The following is a 22,203-nucleotide window of genomic DNA, read 5'->3' as shown; positions in this document are numbered from 1 at the left end:
GAGTTTGTCTCATGGTGTGGTGATGAATGCAAGTTAAAAAGATTTCCATCCCGTGTCTGGATTTCTACTTGTACTGGTTTTTTTCAGTTTTCCCAAAAGAGCAACCAATCTTGTCTCTAAAGCCTTAATTATATATATAGGATGACAGAGCACCTTCTTAGGGATGGGTGCAGCTTCCTCACACTTCAGTCATCGCTGTTTTGTCGCCTTATCCTGGAAGACAACTGTAGCTGCCACCCATGCTTGGCTTCTCTTCTTGACCTCTCAGCAATTAAAAGCCTCACTTAAACAGCCACACCTCTGACGTGTGAGGAAGTGAGTATGTGTGTACTCACAAACTTATTAATAGTGTATGTAATTTAGAGCTTGTACAGCTGATTGACTCTATTTGATAAACAAATGCAAATTTATTAAGCATGTATGTAAGAACATTGCCATATGTCTGAAATTAGAATTGCCTGCATAATACTGTAATTGAACAAGGCAGGATATGGCTCAAAGATGCTTATTTCCCTTTTGCCCTTTTGAATCCATCTGGTGGCTTTTGCTGTTCTTTTATCTCCCAGCAAATCAAGACCTTAAAATTGATGACCTAAAATTCATTTCCTTGAAGCTACTTTAATGACACTTCTCCTTTTGTGCATGTGTGTGCACAAAATGTAACCCACATACAGTGGAGTGCATTTGTTCTTACCTATTTTATCGAGTAGTTGAGACTATAGACATTATTCCTGTCTGCAATAGTAGAAACTTTTACAGTGCTGAAGGCATTTGCTGGACAAACATAACACTGATAATATCTGGTTATTGAATAGCAAATATCATAGGATGAAAAAGGCAAGATTTTCACCCTTTTTTACAGGGAAGTAACTGCAAAGGAGAATGACAGTAGAGAGCTTGCATGAATACTACTTGAACTCAAAGTAGAAGCAGGATTCTTAAAAATCCATTAAAAATTTTTTTTAAGCTCTTTTCTTCATATTGCGCTATGAATTCAGCAGGCAACTGGGGAGTTGGGGTATATATTGCCACAAGACACCCACCTTCTGACCTTTTCATTTTCAGCCTGTGAGGTTGTCAGATGAAATTCCTGGAGACAACTACGCTGATTAACATTTGCAGAAGTGAAATCTGCGTGCGTGTTTTGCAGCTCCGTATGTAGCCGATCAGAATTTAGCATGTGCATTTCTGAAATGAAGAGACCTGGAGGAGTGATTTCCTCTACAGATGTTGTCCCATCTTACTTGTCTACCTGGGGTCTGCTTTCCACTAAGATAAGGACCTGTGTCTGTGTCTGCATGCTCTGTGAGTGAATTATACCATATAAGAACAAATAATTGCTTTCTGAGCTGAGAGAGAATGGGTAAGGTCTGTCTGTGTTGCTTCCTGCATTATTGATCTTTGGAAACTGCTTTTCACCAGGGACAGTGGGAACACTTTTCAAGTTCAGTAAACTGTTAACTGACTGAAACCTTTTACCAAGTTTCTTTGGTTTGTTTTTTTTTTTTTGTACGTTTGTGGCCTGATTCGTACAGTGAAAAACCATGTTGGGGTAGATCCATGCTGCTGAAGAAAAAGGAGAGGAGGGCACTGTTTGTGTTCTGCCCAATCTTATTTTATTTACTTTTTTTGGAGAGTATTGACATGACAATTGTGAATTTGAGGCGTGTTAACAGTACCCACATTTTGAGAGAGAAAAACAGAGTGGGAAGGATTCTCTCACATTCTTGTTGCTTAGGGGTGTTAACAAAAGGGCTTTAAGGTGGGTAAGGACCTCACTTTGTCATTACAGTATACTGATTTTCTTTTTCCTTATGAGAAATACGGGGTCTTTGTCTACTTATATGTAAAATAATCCTGTTAATTCACATTGCTAGTGAAGTTGATTTTCTTTCATGTATCTACCTGCCATAGTTTCTTAGCAATTAGGATTAAAAAAATATGTTGTGGGAGGTGCTCATCATTTTCTGACTCAGTGGATTCCAGTAAGAGTCAAGCCTGTAAAGCAGCTGTGAAGGTCAGGCAATCTGTAATTGACCTATCATATGCTGCAATTAAAATGTATCGCAGCTTTTGGAAATAGGAGTAGCCTCAATTGCTCTTGGGGAAAAAGAAAAAAAAAAAACCAACAAACCACCAGAAAGCTTTAATATATCAAACTGATCCATTAACTATTGCTCTGTTCTGTGTCTAATGCAAGAAATGGAGGGGAATGCAAATCAAGCTAGTGGCTTTGATTTTTGGGTAGCCTGTTTTTCGCAGGGACCTCTTTCATGTTCTGGATAACAAAGTCGAGGGAAGATTCTTGCCACCATCTGTCAATTAATAAGTTTACACCTTGAAACATTTAGAGTTACAAATACTATGTGAAAAGAAAGCACATATTTAAATGAGAACACATGTGCATGCTTTTGCCACATACTTGTACTTATTTTGCCTTAATACTTTTGTGGATTTTGTAAAATATTTGAATGTACTGTAGTAGCATCACTAGGAATTTTGTGGTTGCTTCAGCCCTGTGCACTTGAGTAGGATTTTTTGTCTCTGTCTCATAGTCCAGTATTTTTAATCATAAAATACATCACTTTAATGTAAAATTGATCTTTGAGAGACTATACTGAAATGCATATGACAGTTGCAAGGCTCTAGAAACTTTTTGACAAGCTGAAACATCCCCCAAGGCGCCTTGTGTCTTGATAGTTACTTGGGAAGCTGGGAAAGTCTGGGTTGTTTGTCCTAATGTTTTTAATTGAGCCTCCCTTAGTATCTTTGCTCATCAAGGTTTGACAGTATTTCTGTGTTGTGCGTTTGTTTTTGGTTTTTTTTTGGTTTTTTGGGGGTTTTTTTGTTTTTTTTTTTTAATAAGCAAAACCTTTGTCTTTGCATGGGAAAAATTCAGATTGTTGGGGACCATCTAGGTTCCGTTTCAGTCTTGGAAAAATTTCAGTATCTTGGATATTCTCCTGTCCTCATCACTCTGTGCTGCGTCCTCCAGTCAGAAAGCTACAATGCTGCTGAACTTTTGCATTTTAGTTTCTAGGTATTTGAGTTGAACATAAATCTGAATTAAATGAGATGAATGTTGCCTTAAGCAGAGAGATACGTCTGGTACTCGCCAATTCTGAGTTTGACATTTTGTTTTCCTGCTATTCTTAGGACAAGGTTTCTTCGGAGTTGACTTTACATTTTGTTAACCTTCTATGGATCCTTCTATGAAAGAGAAGGAATTTAAAGCATAGAAGCTGTTACTAGTTGTTTATGATCTCTGCACAGTTGTTGCTAGAATAAGATGGATTATGTGATTCTTCAGCTGCTTTAACTTGGGTCTCAGTCTTTGCTATTGCCGTTTTAAGAAGTTAGTGATTCTGTATCATCTTATTTGTTCAAAGTGCTGTGTGAACACTGCTCTTCAGTGAGGTAAGTTAAAGCAAAATTTTTCTCACCGTCCTAATAATATTGAAACACAAAGTATCGTGATTACTGGCTCAGGACTTTCAGACAAGTCTGGAAATCTAGTCCATAAACCATGTCCTTCCAAAACCAGGTCATGAAGAGCTTTTTTGTTCATGTGGTGCTGATTTATGTTTCTTGCCTATGTAGCTTCCAGGTAGCATGACATGCTGGTAATACCTTTCTCCATTAATTTTTCATGGAATCCAATGACAGGCAAGACTACTCGATGAATGGCACGGAGCTATTGCTTTCGAAGTGCTAGGAACATTTTTTTTATTTTTTTTTTAAGAAACCTTGCAGAACAGTCTGACTTTTGGGTTGAATGACTTTTGTCCCACCACTTCTCAAACTCGATTGCAACTCTGCAAAGATTTGCATGTTATGAAGTCCTATTTATTGACCTTTCCTAAGCTTTTCTGTCCTTTGGACCCTCTGGGGATTATGCTTGTAAAAACTTCTGAGAAATCCTGTTCTGTTCTATCTGGAATGCATTTTCTGCATTTATCAAAGACACTTTTTGCTTTCCTATGTTAATAGTTGTAGCTTGCTTGCTATGTATCTTCAGGTACCTTTGGTTAATTAATTTTCATGTGTTAAGTACAGCTACCTGCCTGGTTAGAATCATAGAATGTTTTGGGTTGGAAGGGACCCCTAGAGGTCATCTAGTCCAACCCCCCCGCAGGAGCAGGGGCACCCAGCTCACCCTACTAAAAACATTGTCCCCATCTTTCCTATAGGCCCCTTTTAGGTACTGAAAGGCCATAACCAGGTCTCCCTGCAGCCGCCTTTTCTCCAGGCTGAACAAGCCCAACTCTCTCAGCCTGTCCTCATAGGAGAGGTGCTCCAGCCCTCGGATCATTTTTGTAGCCCTCCTCTGGCCCCGCTCCAACAGTTCCATGTCCTTCTTGTGCTGAGGGCTCCAGAGCTGGACGCAGTACTCTAGGTGAGCTCTCACCAGAGCAGAGCAGAGGGGCAGAATCCCCTCCCTCGACCTGCTGGCCACGCTTCTCCTAATGCAGCCCAGGGTATGGTTGGCCTTCTGGGCTGCCAGTGCCCATGGCCGGCTCATGTCCAGCCTTTCATCCACCAGCACCCCCAAGTACCTCTCGGCAGGGCTGCTCTCGATCCTTTCTTCCCCCAGCCTGTACTGATACTGGGGGTTACCCCGACCCAGGTGCAGGACCTTGCACTTGGCCTTGTTGAACCTCATGAGGTTCACACAGGCCCACCTCTCCAGCCTGTGCAGGTCTCTCTGGATGACATCCCATCCTTCTGGTGTGTCAACCGCACCACTCGGTTTGGTGTCATCCGCAAACTTGCTGAGGGTGCACTCGATCTCGCTGTCTAAGTCATTGATGAAAACATTAAACAGCACGGGTCCCAGTACGGACCCCTGAGGGACACCACTCGTATGAATTAGGTATGAATACTTTTTTATTTGTATTAAATGCAGATCCAGCCCCCTTCCTTCCCACAGACAATTTAAGCTTTCTGGAAGTAGCCTTGCTTTGACTAGTTGTTCTTGTTTTGTTTTGTTGCCAACTGCTTGGGGATCCAAAAGTTGAAAAAGTACCACCAGAGCTGGAGGATGAGAAAGATCGGAAGCCAGATAATGCTAGGTTGATGACCGCATTGTGCCTGGGGCATGCCAAGGTCCTAGGCATGTGAAGTCATCTACATTTCTGTAGGGAGTTCTGTTTTTCTTGAGCTTCTCATAGGGTGTAGAGTGGTTGTAAAGACAACAGCAATGACCTGGCTGTATTGGAAGAGCTGGATAACGTGCTGCTTCTGGATGAAGCTACCTTGGTAAAAACCCAGGAGATGTCAGTGTGAGTAACCTTCTGTAGACAACAACATAGGTGTTTCTTTTAGCTGAACCATACTCTCCCATCCATTCCCAATATGCGTGCAAAGACATGTTCACAGATGCCTGGTACTGCAGGATAGCAATAAGTCCTGCTGACACATACATGAAGTTGTGAGGGCTTTGCTCGTAGAGAAGAGGGCTCATCAAATGTGTGCAGTGTTGCAAAGATACCCCACTTGTTTGAGTTGGTCTGTGAGAGGTTGAGTGGAAAGATTCCCACCACCACCCCACCATACCTTTTTCCTGCTCTGCCATTGTGACTTTCTGGAATATGTGGCATCACTGGTCCATCATAGTTCTGTAGGGTTTTTTGGATGTTGTTTTTTAAGAGTTATTACCTTGCTGCTTAGGGATGTGTGCTTGGTCCAAACATAAATACTTTCAAGTATTAAATGCTTTACTCCTGTTTAGTTAAACCCGAGAATACCCCCTTCTCAAATTTTGAAAACATCTACTGAGAAATAAAGAAACCATGATTGTTTACTATGTTTTGTCCTGTCAGGTAAAAAAAAGCCTTAAAGCACCTTGCATGCTAATCCTCTGCAAAACATGAAATTAGAATGAAGGTGGTATGTATGAAATATAAGATTTGATGAATCATTAAAAATCCACTGGAAAAAAAAATCTCTTTAGATACCTATGGGTATGGTTTGTGAATCTGTAAATTGCATTCCTTCTTTTAATGATCTTTCATAACTACACTTTACATGGACACCTAGAGTTTGAGTTATTAATTGCTCCTGCTTGTCTGTGTAGCTTTGTTTAGCTTTATGTGGACAAGCATATTTATTTTTAATATTTTGTCTGCTGTTTTCATATGAAAGTGTATGATGATTGCTTTAACTTTGCAGTTGCTGTGAATATTGACTGAATATTTTTGTTAGTGAGATGAATGTAGATGTAAAAAAAAGTCCTGGAATGCTCACTTGTTACTGGTAGGCAGTCTTACCTATTGATGAGCATTTGAATTGTTGGGAAAAATGAGCCTGTAATACAATTCTGATAAGCCCTTTTTAATTTAGGAATCAAGGCAGCTTATTTTACTTCATTTTGGAAACATGCTTTTCTATAAGCCACTCAGTCAAAATTTCCACTAAAGATTTTATAGTGACCTTTGATTTAATCAGTGATGTGGACAGCATTTTCAACTGTGGAGTAATCCGCAGAGATTTTAGATAGTCTTTCATCAGATTAATGAGGAGTTGATTTTTTTTTTCCTTTCCACTGAGATAGGAGGGAAGAGTTTCACTGCTGCATAGTTTTACATTCTACCTCACCATTTACCCTCTTGATAGGTTGTAATTTTTACGTGTAAGCTTTGATGTTTTATTTCTGTAATAATAAAACATTTTCTGTTGAGATGCGGAACTTCTGCAGCACCAGCAAATTCTGATTTAGTGTCTCCTCCCTTTTAGAAGAGAACAAACAGAGCAGTTATGTATTTATTGCTCAGGATTGCTAATGGACCAGTGGTTTTTACTCCTCTTTGGCTTGTCAGGGTGACTCTGAAGAGAGTGCTTCAGACAGGTAGTACAGGAATTTGAGATGAGAAAAGTAGAAAAAGCTGGCTTTAGACCGTGACAAAAGTTTGCCTGCCTCTTTCTGTGAGTATGCTCTGGTTTTAAGGCATTTATTTCTATGTCCTTTACTGCAGGATTTTCAGATCTAGGTCTGTAAACCTTTGTTTTTCTGGAGCATTTCTTTTCTTACTCATGACCAAATTAGTTCTTTGGGTAATTTTTATGCCAGCAATGAGTTACCTGGAAAAACAAGTATTTGAATGTACTTTTTAAAGACAGCAATATAGGATATAGGAAATGACTCTCTTAAATCTGTGATGGAGGGTGGGAGAGGGGATTTGGTTGTGGTTTTGTTATTATTTAGTTTTGTTCTGTTGTGGGAACTGGGGAGCCAATAAAAGGTCCCTTTGAACTGTTTAGTATTGAGTGTTTTGAAAGGAAAAGATGCTACTTGTTGCTTGCAATTATGAATGATAAAGAAACAAGAATAAAGTAGTTCATAGGAGGAAACCATGTGAATGGAGAAAATATAATGTGCTAGAATTTTTATTTGTTTTCGCTGTGCCAACTGGGAGTAAGCCTTCTTCAATGAAATTGCACTCTGGTGCAGTTTGAATCTATTGCAAAGAGGAGAGGAATATGTTATTGGAAGTGCGTGAGTAATCTGGAAAAAAAAAATCATAGTTTGAGTTGACTACATATATGGTAAAAGCAACTTTTTGTTATTAGAACAGTTCTGTTCACAGTGCTTTACTAACACGTATAATACTCAGAGTATTGAGGAGCTTTACCGGTAGTATTGCAATTGGTTGGGAAAGTAACAGTAGAAGCTGTGTTGAAACTGAGCTCTTGAAGAGCTAGCTGCACATTAGCAAGCAGTTTCTGGGTTCAACTTGTAGCTCACATTACCATTACTCACTCCATACCTCTTCCAGCTTCTCCTTTGAATTTCAGAGAAGCAGCTCTTTTGCAAAATAAAATTTGAGCTACAGCAATTGAAAAATGCTACGCTGACACGATGGCAAGGCAGCAACCTCTGTCTGGGCACACCATCAGGTTTGTTGAGCTGCAGAAGTCCTTCCTGCCTCAGGCTTCAGCTCCCAGTGCTGGCAGCTTGGAAGCACTGTGCTACCTACCAGAGGTGTGTTTTGCTTGCTGATTTTTCTGTCTCACGCTTTAGCAGATTTGCTGCCACCCTGTTCTTAGTCTTGTGCTGATGCATGTTGCTTCATTGGAATAGAGTTCTTTTGGGACCGTGCCCTCCTTCTGGAGTCCAGCAGAGCATGGGCATCGGTCTGTGAACATGGCCATTGGGTTAGGGGCCAGAGGGACAAGGAGCCTGGGAGTCTGCTGTCTTGCAACTGTGATTCATTCTCCTTGCAGAAAGCTCCTAGTGCTTCTGTGTTTCTATATGTCCTTGTTTTAAAATGAATAAATGTTGCAATATGTAGCAAAATAAAGTGACTCTTCTCCACCCACTGTTTACTGTTCTTCTGTGATTTATTGCATGTTTTGTTTTGAGCTTTAACTTCTTTTATGTCTTCTGTTAGGGGAAATGTTCGATTTCTTACAAATACTGCTTCACTTCAGTCTTCAGAAAAGCAGTAAATAGGAAGAAGCTGATTTTTTCTGAGTTTCCAAACAGCCTTTAACTGCTTTGCTTTTTGTGTTTGCCAAAATTAAACTGTAGTGCGGCTTTATGAAGTTTTTCATGTAACTGATGTGTCATGGAAGGAGAATAGGAAAGAATAATAATTAATCTTTTATTGGTGAAGGCAGAGAAACTAATGTGGTAACTGACCTTTCTTAGGTCTTTGGGGAAAATGTTAATATAGAATAGACTCATTTAGCTAACATTAAACAATTTTTATTTTATTATTCTTGAAGCATTGTAAATACAAATTGTATTAAGGACCTTATTAGCAGCGCCTGTCTTCAAAAAAAATTCCAGTAATTTTGAAGACTCCTTATTTGCCATTGCAATTTTACTTGACCTTTCTGTCCTAGACTTCAGTAAACAACCCCTCGTATTTGTCTCTCTGATAGGTTTATAGTTTTCATTAAAAGTATAATCTCATTGACAATACTTTAAAACCTTGCTTAGGGTCTTTTGTTTAAGTATCCCTAAACGTACCTAATAATGCTGGTTATTTAACTTGGCTTATTCTTACCTTAAAAGCATTTGCACAAATATATATATTATACACCTATATATATATATCTATATTTTGTTTTTAATGAGACTCAGAGAACTCCTGATAGAGGTATTTTAGCTGTTAACCAGCTTAGTTAGGATAACCTCGTTGACCTGTTAGACGTACCTGCTGTGGAAGGTCTCTGTGTGTGTATTACAGTCCATAGTGGGTGCCATCATCTATTTTGGCTGTGATACTAGTGTTAACTTCTGTTGAACATACTGGACTACATTCTTTTAATAGTACTTGATACTAATACAAAATTTTTCATTTCTGTGCTTAGATTTATAACAGGTTTTATTGGGGTTTTGTTCCTCTTCCCCCCCCCGCCCCGGTATCTCAAATCCAGTTGTGTGAACTTGAAAGGTGAAGCAAAACTTCCTTCTTACTCCTGTTGGAAAGTGAGCTTTGAAGTATTTTCAGGCTGGGTAACTAGATCCCTGACACAAAGATTTCACGGTGCTATTGTGTGATGGTAATTACCAACACTTTCTATGTAGTTCATTTAAAAGTAATGACTAGTGGAGGTAAAAGGAATAATAGATGTTAACCGTGGAATACATTAACTCGCAGAGATGCCAGGGGAACTGAATTTGTCGTAATTAGAAATCTGAATGGGGGTGGGAAAGGATGTTGAAATTTCATTTTTGTATCTTTTTTTGTCTTTTATGGTATAAATCTGCTGAATGAGATGAAATTTGTGACAGATAAATGGCCCAGTAGCTGTGATCTCTGCTTCAGTGAGATCATTCTGGATTAAATACATGGGAATTGGCTTTCTAAGACTACCTGTGTGGCAAAATAGCAGTAACAGATTATTGGAGATATAAACTTCTGATGGTTTAAAATGTTTTTGGAATAAACACGGTAAGCAATAAAGATCACTAATACTGTGCTTTGTTTTGAAGGACCTGAAATGAAGACTTCTAGCTCTTAAGGAATTTTGTCTGATGCTGAGAGCTCTGTGATTTATTTAAAATAAGTATGAAGAATAACAACAGTCCTCCCATATTCCCTCAGTGTTGGAAGGAAGATTCTGGCTAAGTGTCTAGTAAATCTAGTAATAAAAAAGTGGAAACTAATTTCTGGGAGCCAATATGAATGTTGGATCACATTGGCTTGTGCAGGTATTCCCAAATGGGGAAACATTTATCATGCTTCGAGCCTGGTTTGGGAACAGTGGCTTAATGTGTTACACTGGTTCTGGCTCTGTTAATGTGAGATCATCTTCTGTCACATCACGTAGATGTGATGGGTGACCCAGTGGCCTAATGGATAAGGCATCAGCCTCCGGAGCTGGGGATTGTGGGTTCGAGTCCCATCTGGGTCGTACCATATGCCTTTGCCAGCAGTGTGCCCAGGTGGCCAAGGCCAATGGCATCCTGGCTTGTATAAGGAATACAATACAGGAGTAGGGAAGTAATCGTGTGTTTGGTTTTGGGCCCCTCACTACAAGAAAGATGTTGCATTGCTGGAACATGTCCAGAGGAGAGCAACCAAGCTGGTGAGGGGTCTGGAGAAGAGGAGGCTGAGGGGAGACCTGAAAGGAGGCTGTAGCAAGGTGGGGGTCGGCCTCTTCTCCCTGGTAAGGGGCAATAGGATGAGAGGAAATGGTCTGAAGGTTTAGGTTGGACATTAGGAAAAATTTCTTCACCAAAAGGGTTGTCAGGCTGTGGAATGGGCAGAGTTCCCATCCCTGGAGGTATTTAAAAGCTGGGTAGACAAGGTGCTTAGGGACAGGGTTTAGTGGTGGAATGGCAGGGTAAGTGTAACAGTTGGACTTGATGATCTTAAAGGTTTTTTCCAACCTAAACGAGTCTATGATTCTATGTTGTCAAGATAGTTGAAAACGAATACACTACTTCTTCCTTCCAAATGGAGGATAGATTTAGAGCATGAATCATACCTCTGTCATCAGTCTGACACTTGGAAATGACTGTTGAGTAACCCAAAATAATAATGAGCCCCATTAGTCCTAAAGAAGTACTATTTTCCCCAGTCTAGGTGATGGCGGTTTGCCAAAGCAGGACGTGCTTGTAGAAAGAGTGACGGCAGAGAAGGATTTTTGGGGAAAGCAGAGAGGTAACCAGTTAAAAACATCTTTCCCTTTGAACAGCAGTGCCAGTCTGTATGAAGCCAAATTGTGGCATTATCGATAATCAAATGAGTGGCTTCCTGATAGCATTTAGGGCTTATTCTTCTGATTCAACTGACTGATACAGGGGAAAGTATTACAATGCTTATTAATAACCTGTGAGACTGTTGCTTTACTTAGTAGGAAAGGAATTTCTGTTTTGTAGAAAACACTTTTTCTGGTCTGTTTAGTAGCAATGAGCAGGGAAAATACTCGGAGAAGTTTTGAACCTTGCTGCAGATTTTTATTAAAACATTTTACTAATACAGCATACCTTTTACCCCTTGTGGAGATGTTGCATTAAGTAATAGCAATGTGATTGGAAGAGTTGGCTGTTGCAATATGTGTGAGTTTAGTTACCCAATCTGTTCTGTTTCTCCCAACTGAATGATTACGAAAACCATTGAATTGCTCTACTGGATATCCCTTAATTAGTAAATGTGGCTAAATTGAACTGTATATGGGTGGGTAAAATAAGCATGGTGTATGCAACTTAGACCTGTTCTTTCAAGTTAGTTCCTAGTTTGCTGCTTTGGGCATTGGTTGAATCACTTTCTAAATCATTAACATGAAAATAATTGCTTTGCTTTATCTGTGAAGTTGATAGTATAATTGTCTAAAACAGGCACATCAGTCTTTAAAGTATGAATGCTTATAAAAGAAAGTTTGCTTTGGCTGATGTAAATATGACTTATTGTGAGCTCTGAAAGCATATGCAGACAGAAGTCAATCTCAACCTGTTCTCAAGAACTGGAAGAGAACTGGTTAGTTTTCTACCTGCGAGCTTTAAACTGATAAAACTTAAAAAAGGCTAAAGGTAGGTGCTCAGGTGGGGACTAAAGTATGAGGAATTTCTGTGCAATTCTTGAACAATTCTAGTCCTCGCTATGATGTAAAGTTTAAGTGGGGGGTGAATATTTTTGAAACTTTTTGTTTGGATTTAATTTGATTCTCTCTTCTAAAATATTATTAATTTCCCAAACTGACTTAGTTTACACTGATCTTTATCTCGGATATGAAGTTGCCAAATTAAAGTAGGGCAAGGAGAAATTAAGTTACTAATGATGTCACTGGTGTCTGAAAGGACATGCAGTGATCTGGAGGTTAACTGTCTGGTAACTGTCCTTGTTAACTGAAGAACTCTATATAGCTTGCAGAATCCGGGCTATGCTAGCGGAAGGCCAAATGTATGATGAATAGAAGGTATTTTTTTAAAGTCATCTTATTGCTGGTCTGTAAGTGCACCAGAGTTTGCCTTACAGGGTGAGAAAATGAGTCCAGGTGTGCGTTGTGAATGATGGGGTTGTGAACCGTGAGAGGGAGTAAATGCTCAGTTAAGCATCCCAGTTAATCCTGGATGCGCCCAAGCTGCACCCTAGTTTGCAGACAGGATACAAGCAGACTTATTTTGAACTTCTGTATTCTTGACGTGTACATATATTCTGAGAATTTTCTAATTGCTGATATCCTCCTAATGAGCAACGAAGGTCCAGTGCTCTAGCATTCTTTGGAACATCATCCGCTTTGTGAGCCTTATCCTCCTTTCCATGCGTGCGTGGGCTCCTTATCTCTCCTAGCTGTGGTTGCAACCAGGCTGTGTGTCTCTCTGAGGTCAAAATTCAGCCTTGCCTATTTGCAATGCAGAGTTAAGACTACTGAATGAAGGGCTGTAAAATAAAGTTCCACTACCATAACCAGAAGTCACATACAAGCAAAAATATTACAAGACCTTTCTTCCTGTGAGTTCTCTTCTCCCTGCACTGTGAATTGAGTTTTTCTGTGGTTTGCTAGAAAAGCTGTAGCTTTAAATGTTTGCCTTTAGCTGAGTGGCTTCTGCTTTACAGATTGTTGATCTCTTTGTTAGAGAGCAGAATAGACATGAGCAGACAACACATTCTGGATAATTCATGCCCAATGGTCAATATACAATAGTTAAAGTAAACAAGCTGTTTAGACACTTGGTAGCACCATAAATATCTTTCCCTCCCTGGTTTCTGAAAAATCAATGTGTTTTTGTGGAGCACGAGCTTGATTTCTTCAGTCCTGAAACACTTCTCATCTGGTAAATGAGAGGATGATTTAGATGCCTGTTCTCTGTGTAAAGCAAGCCGACAGTGCACCGTGTGTTTTCTCAGTGCTGTGAAGTAGGTGGTTTCTGGGACTGGGCTGAAGAAGGGTGGGGTGCGTGTTTGTCCACTGCCGGGAAAAGGGAGAGGGTTTGCCAGTTCTGGAGAAGGCTGTTTATGCTGTTGGGCAGAAGGGCAGATTGCTTGGGTGCCTGGCTATTTCTATACACGCTCCCAATTAATCATTCCTGGTGTAGGTAAGAGCATGTGTCGCTGTAGCAACACTTCTAAAAGGTGTCATGGCCTAACGTGACACAGCGCTGCCCAACACCTGGTCTCTCCCTGGGTGTCCCTGTTTGTCAGCGGGTGCATCACGGCCTGGTGGAGACGTGTTGTCATCTGGGTAAAATCACGTCCTCAGCTCCTGCACTCTGCTGCCTCGCCGCTCAGTGGGAAAGGGCTGGGCAAGAAATACTTTCTATTCCCAGGCAGCGCGCATGCACTGTTCGCCTGGCTTGCTGTTTCCTGTTGTCGTAGCGCTTTAAAAGCAATGCCTGTAGGTGAGGATTATAAACTGCTGTTATGTGTGTGATGGGGGTGCGGTGCCTTGACATAAGAAGTGGAAGTGGCAGTAGTTGGTTGGCAGCTCTCTCGTTCCACCCTGCAAAAGCATCCAGAGTTCAAACCTTTGGGGGAAAGGAATTATTTTTTGAGCAGCCTCCTTCCCTTCCAGGTAAAAGGTTGTGTTTTGAATCATTTGAAGCCTGAGGATCTAAGATTCAGGCCTGCCTGCCACATAAATAAAACCGATACCTTACATCTTTAGAATTAACTATGACAAAAAAAAAACCCTTAAGAGGCGGCCAGAGAAGGTGGGGACAGTGTGGTTTTCAAAAGAAGTATCAATGAAAACCTGTGTTTCTGCAAGTATCTATGTAATCTGCAAACAATGTTTGGAATCGTGCCACTTCAGACGGGGAGGCTGGGAACGCCAGGTCTTCAAACAGGTGGGAGAGGAGCTGAGGAGTAGGAAGCAATGAGTGAGGAAAATATAGCCGGAAATCAGTAAGAAGTGAATCTGTTAGAATGATTTAAGGGGTAAAAACGTATGGTTGAAGAACCTGATGAAATATCTTTGTTATCAAAACCAACACCTTGTGCAAGATCTGTCAGTAGTGGAAGAAGTCAGGGATGTTATTGTTGTATTCCATATGGAAAAGCTTCTCAACATCTACTTTGAAAAAAAACCCCACAGATCCTTTGCAATAAAAAAGAGACACTGTGCCCAGGAATGGATTGGAAACATGGACCTGCCCAGAGCAGGGGAAAATCTCCCCTATCCTGTGCTTGTGGGGGAGAAACTACTCTCAGTAGGATATCTGGTGTGTTGAGAGGGGTTAAGAGTTGTTAAAAGCTTAGAATAACGTAGAGAGCGTGCTATTTTTGTAATCCCAGTTGATATTCAGAGTGCTTGTAATGAAATATCTGCTGTTGGCCAAAACATATGTGCTCTTGTAAGTAAATAGTGTTATAGTATTTCTCCTGTATTGTACACTGTTTTTTTTTTAATGCACCAATTGTTTGAAAATTTGATAGAAGGTACAGCTTTGAACAGCTGTGCTTGGGAAAAGCATGAACTGCCTTGTAGCAAAACCAGCCTATAAACAGGATTGATTTAGAGAGTTCCAGCAAGACCAAAGAAGGCCAAAAATGATTATTTGCCCAAACAGAAATGGAAATGGAAACCATTCCCCTCAACTGAAATATCATTTGGGCCAGATGTTGAGGGCATTGGATACTGCAGAGTTATCTTGCAAGTCATGGGCTGAGGGTGCCAAAGTGCAAGGCAGTTGGTTTACGTTAATGTTCTGCTGCTGCCATGTTGATAGTGCTGATTTAAGAATGCGTTTTTATAAGACATAATTCATGGTACAGTAACATATTTAAGGGTAGGCAAATATTGGCTAATCAAGAATTTCCTTCCTTTCTGTGTTCACTGGTTAATTGTGATGTAAAAAAAAAAAATCCTGCTTATTCAGTAAGCGGTAAAATCTTTTTCAGTACATTTGGTGTGTGCAAGTAAACTTCATCTGTTTCAGGTAATTAGCACTGCATTAGCACAACATGGCAACTGGCGTTTAAACACAAGGGAATTAACTGTACCGTGTAAACATAGCATGCAAAAGAGCTAACCAAACCCATGAATTTCTAGCTGATCAAAGATAGCATACAGAATAAACATATAAACATAAAATAACAAATAGAAATGTTATTTGGGGTTGGGGGAGTAGTTAATATTTTTGTCTTGTGTTGCTAGATTACTGATACATGGTGAGTGCTGAAGGGGCAGAAGAGAAAGGGTCAGACATTTCAAGCTGATGCCAACAGCATCAATGCAAGTGCTGCTCTTGTGTGGGGTTTTGTTGTTGTTTTTGTTTTTTCCTTCCTTAGTGTGTAGTGTTGTAATGGCTCAGTGACTGGGGAGATGTGTAGGGGGTTTTCCTTCCTTAGTGTGTAGTGTTGTAATGGCTCAATGACATTGTACTTTCAAATTTTGGTTTGCTAGTCTTGCAATTTCACAACTGGCACAAAATGTTAGAAATGTGTGATAGCTGATGGTCAAGCACTAGGGAAATGGAAATATAGTTGGATATGTATCTTGTCCAGTAGTAGTTTTTTCCCCTCTCCAAAATAAGTTTGGGTGCATTTGTCTTAAAAAAAAATTGGGAAATTTGCAGTTTGAACTATGTGAAATGGAACTGTGTCCATAGGAAGCATGGATTCTGTGTGCTGGTCGTTCCTGTGTGCTAATCCAACAGGGAAATGGAAGACCAAGTTTCTTAACCACCTGTAACACTCACTAAGCTATATATACATATGACTGATAAATGCATATTTAAACTTCTGAGTAACTGAGAGTTCTTACTGTTAGGGTAAATAACTACTTGACCCACAGACGTGCTGGGAAAGGTAACAATCTGCAGAGTGCTAAGTGGGCTGGAGGTGTGCCTCCATCCCTCAAAGGGAGTTCTCCATTTAATACCACTACTTTGATGTGTCAGATGGATTTTTGGGGAGGACAAAAGAAAACTGTTCCATGATAAAAGCTGAAGCCGGAACTTGATCTTGAGGCAGAATTTTATCTCTTAAGCAGTTTGTCAGAAAAATGATTAGGTGTCACCTGAAAGCATGACTTGGGTCTGAAAGCTTCTTTTGGTTCTTTGAATCCAAACTGGCGCTCTGACGTGTGCAGGAGAACTGGGACTGAAAATTGAAATTAAAACTTCTGGAGGCTTTGCATGAAGCAGGACAGAGTCCAGCTCCTTCTGTACAACCTGATTGGGAAGCATGCAAATTCTAGAAGCAGCAAGGAATAAACTAGTCAACAATTTAGGAGCCATAAAATGGACAACTACAGTGAGTAGGAAGTTGTGGACAGATACTCACTTCTGTTCCAACATTACTTGGATAAGCTGGGTAGCAAAGATCTGCTATGTTAAAATGTTTAACCCAGCTCATTTTACTGACAGGTTAAAAAATGTTTACATGAACAGCTCCGTTAGCGAGTATGAAGGGCTACAACCTTCAGTAGGAAGATGATGACGAACAGGTGGCACTGGCTTGCCGGATAATACAATCCAATATCACAACTGTTTGTGAAGTGCACATTTCTTCACCACCACATAATCATTCTTCTGAACTGCTCTTTAAACGTCAGCAAAGGCCTCTCATTAATTCAGCTTGACAGTTTGATTACAGCATTCTAACAGCTTCTGAAAAATAATTCAGTTACTGAAGTGGTAAACTTGCTGCCTTGACAATGAAGATAAAGTGCTGCCTCACAGCCGGAAAGGCAGAGCTAATCTTGTCATTAGTGATCCGTCTTTGTGTATGGTCTTGGTTTACATGTGTGATATTTCCTCTCCATGTAAATGTATGCTAAGTCCACTTTCATGGGTCAACAAAATGCTTGAAATAACATGTAGATATAACTGATGTAAAAGGCAGGGATGTTAGTGTATCTATCGCATAAACAGCCTCTGCGCCAATCTGATCAGAGATCGGTGTTTTTAAAAAGTACTACTGCTGTATCAGTGAGAAGAACAGTTGCTTCTACTGATGTGTCCTTACACATTCTTACAGCAAAACTGCTAGCAGTAATAAAGTCTTTGCATATATACGTTATCTGACGTAGATCTCAAACATGCTGTATCTGTGGAAGCCTGACTCGTATCTTTTTCACAACAGTTAGTTTGATACTGTCTATTATTGAAGTGTTTGAAGCTACTTTGTCTTGCTGTACTGGGATTCTGCTGAAATATATTTGTAAAGGGTGTCCAGTCCTGGATTTCAGGAGGGTAACTGTTAAAATCAAGTTCTGTCAATTATGCTTTGTTTTGCCTGCAATAATTGGACTATTGTGTGTTATGATCATTTGTCCATAGCTTGCAAAACCTGGAAAGACAAAGACTACATAGACTCATAGACTCATTTAGGTTGAAAAAGACCCTTAAGATCATAGAGTTCAACTATAAACCACGATAATACACACGATAAAATACAATTTAAATCTCTACTTCCTATAGACCAGTTCAAACAGGTATGCAAGAGAAGGCACTGTCCCACACATGAAGACTTTTACATATTTCTGACCTTGCTTTGAGTTTCAAATTTGCTTTATTTAAAAGAAATAGAAAGCATTAATTATTGAATGTAGAAGGATCTGGGAGTTAGGAGTGAAGAATTTCAGTGTACTGGGGTGGGATGGGGCTTCTGGAACTCAGAAGTGCATCTAGTGGGGGAAATGGGAAGGTAGCATATTAGAGATGAACTATAATTTCAGAAGACTTGAAGGTAATTTTTAACAGCATGGCACTTCTTAATATTGCAGTTTTGCGCTATGCGGAAATATGTGAACTAGCAAGCAGTAACCTAGATCTGTAACTTTGAGTATAAGTATCTTCTGCTTGTGGTTTTTTGTTGTGTGAGGTTTTTTTCTACCTGCAATTGTGTCAGATTCTTCCTTCCAAGATCATCTAAGAGGGTCTGGTAATGCTCTCCATGCCTACCCATGATTGCCAATTGTCCTAAGCATGTTTTTCTCCTTGTCTGTCTTTGAATCTGGTCTTGCATTCAGTGATACTAAGAATGAGATAGTTAAGCAGATGTGAAGGGGGTATTAACTAAAATACACATATGTTTTATGCAATGAAATAAATCTACAGTCAATTTCTTTCGTAACAATCCATAGTTTGACTAGACAGCTTTAAATCCAGTGAGATGAAGAGTGTCCAGATTGTTTTAATTTTCAACTGACTGACTTGTTATGTATAACCTATCTCTTGTGTTTGGCTTAACGCTTGAAAATAAGGCTGTTTGAAGGGGGAAAAATGCATTTAACATAGTATTACGTTTTCTTCACAGACTCTGACGCATCTCTGGGACCTGCAATGACAAGTCAGAACAGTAGCCATGCAGAGAAAACTGGTGAAATGTCCTCAAAGCAGTCAGCACCAAAAGTGCAGGTCCAACGATCTGTCTCCCGAGAAACCATCACTATTCATTTCTCTGCATTTGGGAAGGAGGAAGAAGAGGAGGAAGAGGAGTTTAAGGAATTTCTTGATGAGGAACTAGATGACCAAAGCATTGTAACAGCACTTGAAGCCAAGGAAGACCTCTGCTTTGAGCATACCGGCCATGATTTTTCTGGTCCAGCTACCTCGCTTAACGTGGCCAACTCTGCATCACTGCTGTCCTCATCACCTGCAGTTCTGCCAACTGCAGAGACTGTAAAGCTCTTGGATTCTCCTTCCACATCCCAAGTACTCAGTGCAGTGCCACTAGTTCTGTCTCCATCATCACACTCGTGTCATACAGTTGGCTTAGCAGGTGCACCAGCACCTGTGGAACAGAAATCCAGCCTGTCGTCTTCCCCATCCTCATCCCCTTCCAGATCAGTTGTCTGCTCTAGTGGATCATCCACAGTTTCTAGTTCAAAGCCTTTTAAGGGTTTAGTCAAGTCCCTTTCAACAGATGTGGAACCAAAAGAACCCACCCCACCAATGCGACACAGACAGTTAATGAAAACCTTAGTGAAATCTCTGTCTACAGATACTTCTAAACAAGAATCTGAAGCTGTGTCTTACAGGCCACCCGACTCGAAACTGAACTTGCATCTGTTCAAACAGTTCACTCAACCTCGAGCTACAGGTGGTGATTCTAAAACTGCCCCCTCGTCTCCATTAACATCTCCCTCTGACACCCGTTCCTTTTTTAAAGTACCTGAAATGGAGGCTAAAATTGAAGATACTAAAAGACGCCTTTCTGAAGTAATCTATGAGCCTTTTCAGCTGCTCAGTAAAATAATGGGTGATGAAAGTGGTAGCCACAGGCCCAAAGCCTTATCTTCAAGTGCTTCAGAACTCTCAAACCTTTCCAGTTTGAATGGCCATTTGGAAAGCAATAACAACTACAGCATTAAGGAAGAAGAATGTGATTCTGAAGGGGACTTCTATGGAAGTGACTCTAATCTGAATAAGAACGATCAGTCAAAAGCAGCTGAGGAACATGCAAAAGAGACAGAGACCAAAAGCTCTCAGTCTGCAAGCACAAAGGAAGTGAGTTCAAAAACGTCACTCGTACTTGAAAAATGTTCATTGTCCGCACTAGCAAGCAGAGAGGACGAGGAGTTTTGTGAACTGTATTCTGAAGACTTTTCCTTGCTAGAGGATGAAAGCAAAACTGATAACCCTACTGAAACTTTGCTTGATCCAGAGATGACTGAGGAAAATGGTACTATGCTCAGTAGTGAAGATGAAAATAATCCCTATGTGCAACAGCCTAAAATACCAGTGAAAACTTTATACTTCTTAACACTGTTAGTCTATGCTTACTTTATTATCCCTCTCCCTGGCTACTTAAGTGGACTCTTACTTGGAATGGCCCTTGGCTTTATGATAGCTGTCTGTGTGATTTGGCTTCTTACTCCACGTACTCATGAATATCTCAAATTCCATAAAAGTATGAAAAAGCGATGGAATACAGGAGCTCTAGACATCAAAGAACCTGAAATACTAAAGGTGAGGTGTGTGTGTCTGTGTGCATTATTTTGGGTAGAAGTAGTAAGCTAGATTTATTCTGAAGGTGTAAATGAGCCAAATTATCCCCATTTGTAAATAGAGCATTGTTCTAGGGTCAAGTGGCTTTGGCAGGGGCACAAATGCTTTAGTATCCAAGAATATGTAAGACTTCAGTGTCCTTAAGGATTAGTAGAAAACCAGAATTGCTTCAGAAGTAAAAGGGCAAGTGGTTTTGCCGATGGATTTGAAACAATCCAGCTGAACTACTGAGAGCAAGCAGTTTCAGAGTTTAGCACATAAAATAACATTTATGCTTGAAGCTGCATCTTGGGAGATGTATTTTGTTTCTGGGTTATTTTATTGTCTAGGCAGTAATTTCTCTGTCTTGTCTGTTCAGTCTAAGCAGATTCAAAAGCAATGTGTTCAAGTAAAGCATAGCTAGTTGGAGAGCATACGGATTCTCCTCAAACATTAGCTCGTTAGAATGGGAGGAGGAATGAGTGATGAGAGGGACACACTCACGGGTTATGATGTCTGTGGTTCTGCGTGCTGATACCTTGTATATTGTACTGTATAATATGGATCAGTAAAATGTGTGCTGGGTTTTAAATCAAGCTCTTAGAAAATTTATCCTCCCTCCTCTTTGCCCTTCCTCATCTCCATTTCTTGTTCAGATACTGGAAGTTGCTGTCACTTCATACTTCCGGCACATTGCTGTCTGTCCAGCTGATCCATGCAACCACTCCGTTAATTCAGTGGTTTTGTGTTTCTTCCTTGTCCCTGTCCTGCCTCTCCTAATCTCCATCTGTGATGAATTAAAATAACATTGTCCCATTTGCAGAATTCTGAACAGTAAAGCATTGTCTAGCTTCTGATGTGCAACAGAAGCATTTCAGAATGATAGTGTTACAACCCTCACTTGATATCCCTTGCTTATCAGAGTATTTGTGAATGCTTTCTTGTGTTTCTGTAAATATTAAATCCATCCTGAGCTTTCTGAAGGTTCACCTCCAGTTGTGTAACAACACAAAGGTTGCATGAATTTAAATTCATACGGTGTTGGTTATATGCTGTAGAATCTATAGTGTATTGATAGCTAATCTCATGTATCTTTAGGTAACTGAGAAGTTAAAGAAATGGGGTATAAAACCCAACTTTTGCTGCATACAGGCAGCAATTGCATGCCCAGCCCTGATGCTGCCTTGGTGTTCCTTGTTTTTCTTGAATGTAATGAGTTGTGGTCTTTATTTGCTGTTGTGAATGCAGACTGACAATCCTGTCTGCCCAGCTGATTTACCTGCTGCTTACCTGTACAAATCTTCACAAACTTTAAGTTCTGTCCTTGTTAATTGGGTGCTGAGACCCTGCGTATAAATTTGCCTTGATACTTGAAAGCTGGTAAAGATCCTTATACTCATTGTTGGCTGGTATTAAGATAGCACTTTGAGCTGTTAGGTGTTATTCAGGAACCTTTAAACTGTTTTAATGCTTTTATCCAGGAGATACATTTTTATGAGAATGGCTGTAGGCAAGAAATGAGCTGTGCAGAAAAGTCTGTATGAATGTAGATTAATGTTTTGTACGACCTGATAAGTATTTCTTGTGCTCATTAACACACAAAGTAATTGCCCTTAATACGTAAAGCCCTATAAAAGGGCTTTTTAATGCTTCAGGGGTTTAAAAACCAGCTCAGTGCCCATATTGTAGTGGAATATAATGTAATTTAGCAGATTGCAAGTTGTTATTCCCCCCTCACACAACTATTTTCTATTTGCCTCTGTCAAAATGAGTGCTGTACACTTTAGATCCTCTGAATAATGAGATAAAGATTTAATCTGTAACAAAATTTACGTGAATATAGGAAAATCAAATTTGATGCTCTTGCATAA

General features: G+C 40.0%; 1 protein-coding gene and 1 non-coding gene across 6 annotated transcripts in view; both read left to right on the top strand.

Moving 5' to 3' along the window:
• Window positions 1-1,283: 1,283 nt before the first annotated feature.
• The window catches only part of TEX2 (testis expressed 2), a 47,765-nt gene continuing 26,845 nt past the window's right edge, over window positions 1,284-22,203 (top strand). The window contains exons 1-3 of one of the 5 annotated variants that reach the window (XM_035891646.1): window positions 5,148-5,282; window positions 5,823-5,889; window positions 18,660-20,314. In XM_035891646.1, coding sequence (XP_035747539.1) covers window positions 18,686-20,314 — 1,629 coding nt within the window. In that variant the 5' untranslated portion in view covers window positions 5,148-5,282; window positions 5,823-5,889; window positions 18,660-18,685. Of the gene's footprint in view, window positions 1,306-5,147; window positions 5,283-5,822; window positions 5,890-7,959; window positions 7,982-13,770; window positions 13,796-18,659; window positions 20,315-22,203 lie in introns of those variants that run through there. The other 4 variants (XM_035891644.1, XM_009636016.2, XM_035891647.1 and 1 more) reach the window with 4 other exon arrangements.
• Window positions 10,293-10,365, top strand: TRNAR-CCG. The gene has a single exon. It is a non-coding gene; the product is annotated as a tRNA-Arg (tRNA).

This window comes from Egretta garzetta, unplaced genomic scaffold, assembly GCF_000687185.1.
Source record: "Egretta garzetta isolate BGI_Z169 unplaced genomic scaffold, ASM68718v1 scaffold213, whole genome shotgun sequence".
NCBI lineage: Eukaryota > Metazoa > Chordata > Aves > Pelecaniformes > Ardeidae > Egretta > Egretta garzetta.
The sequence above is the reverse complement of the archived record's forward strand: the minus strand, read 5'-3'. Positions and strand labels throughout refer to the sequence as shown.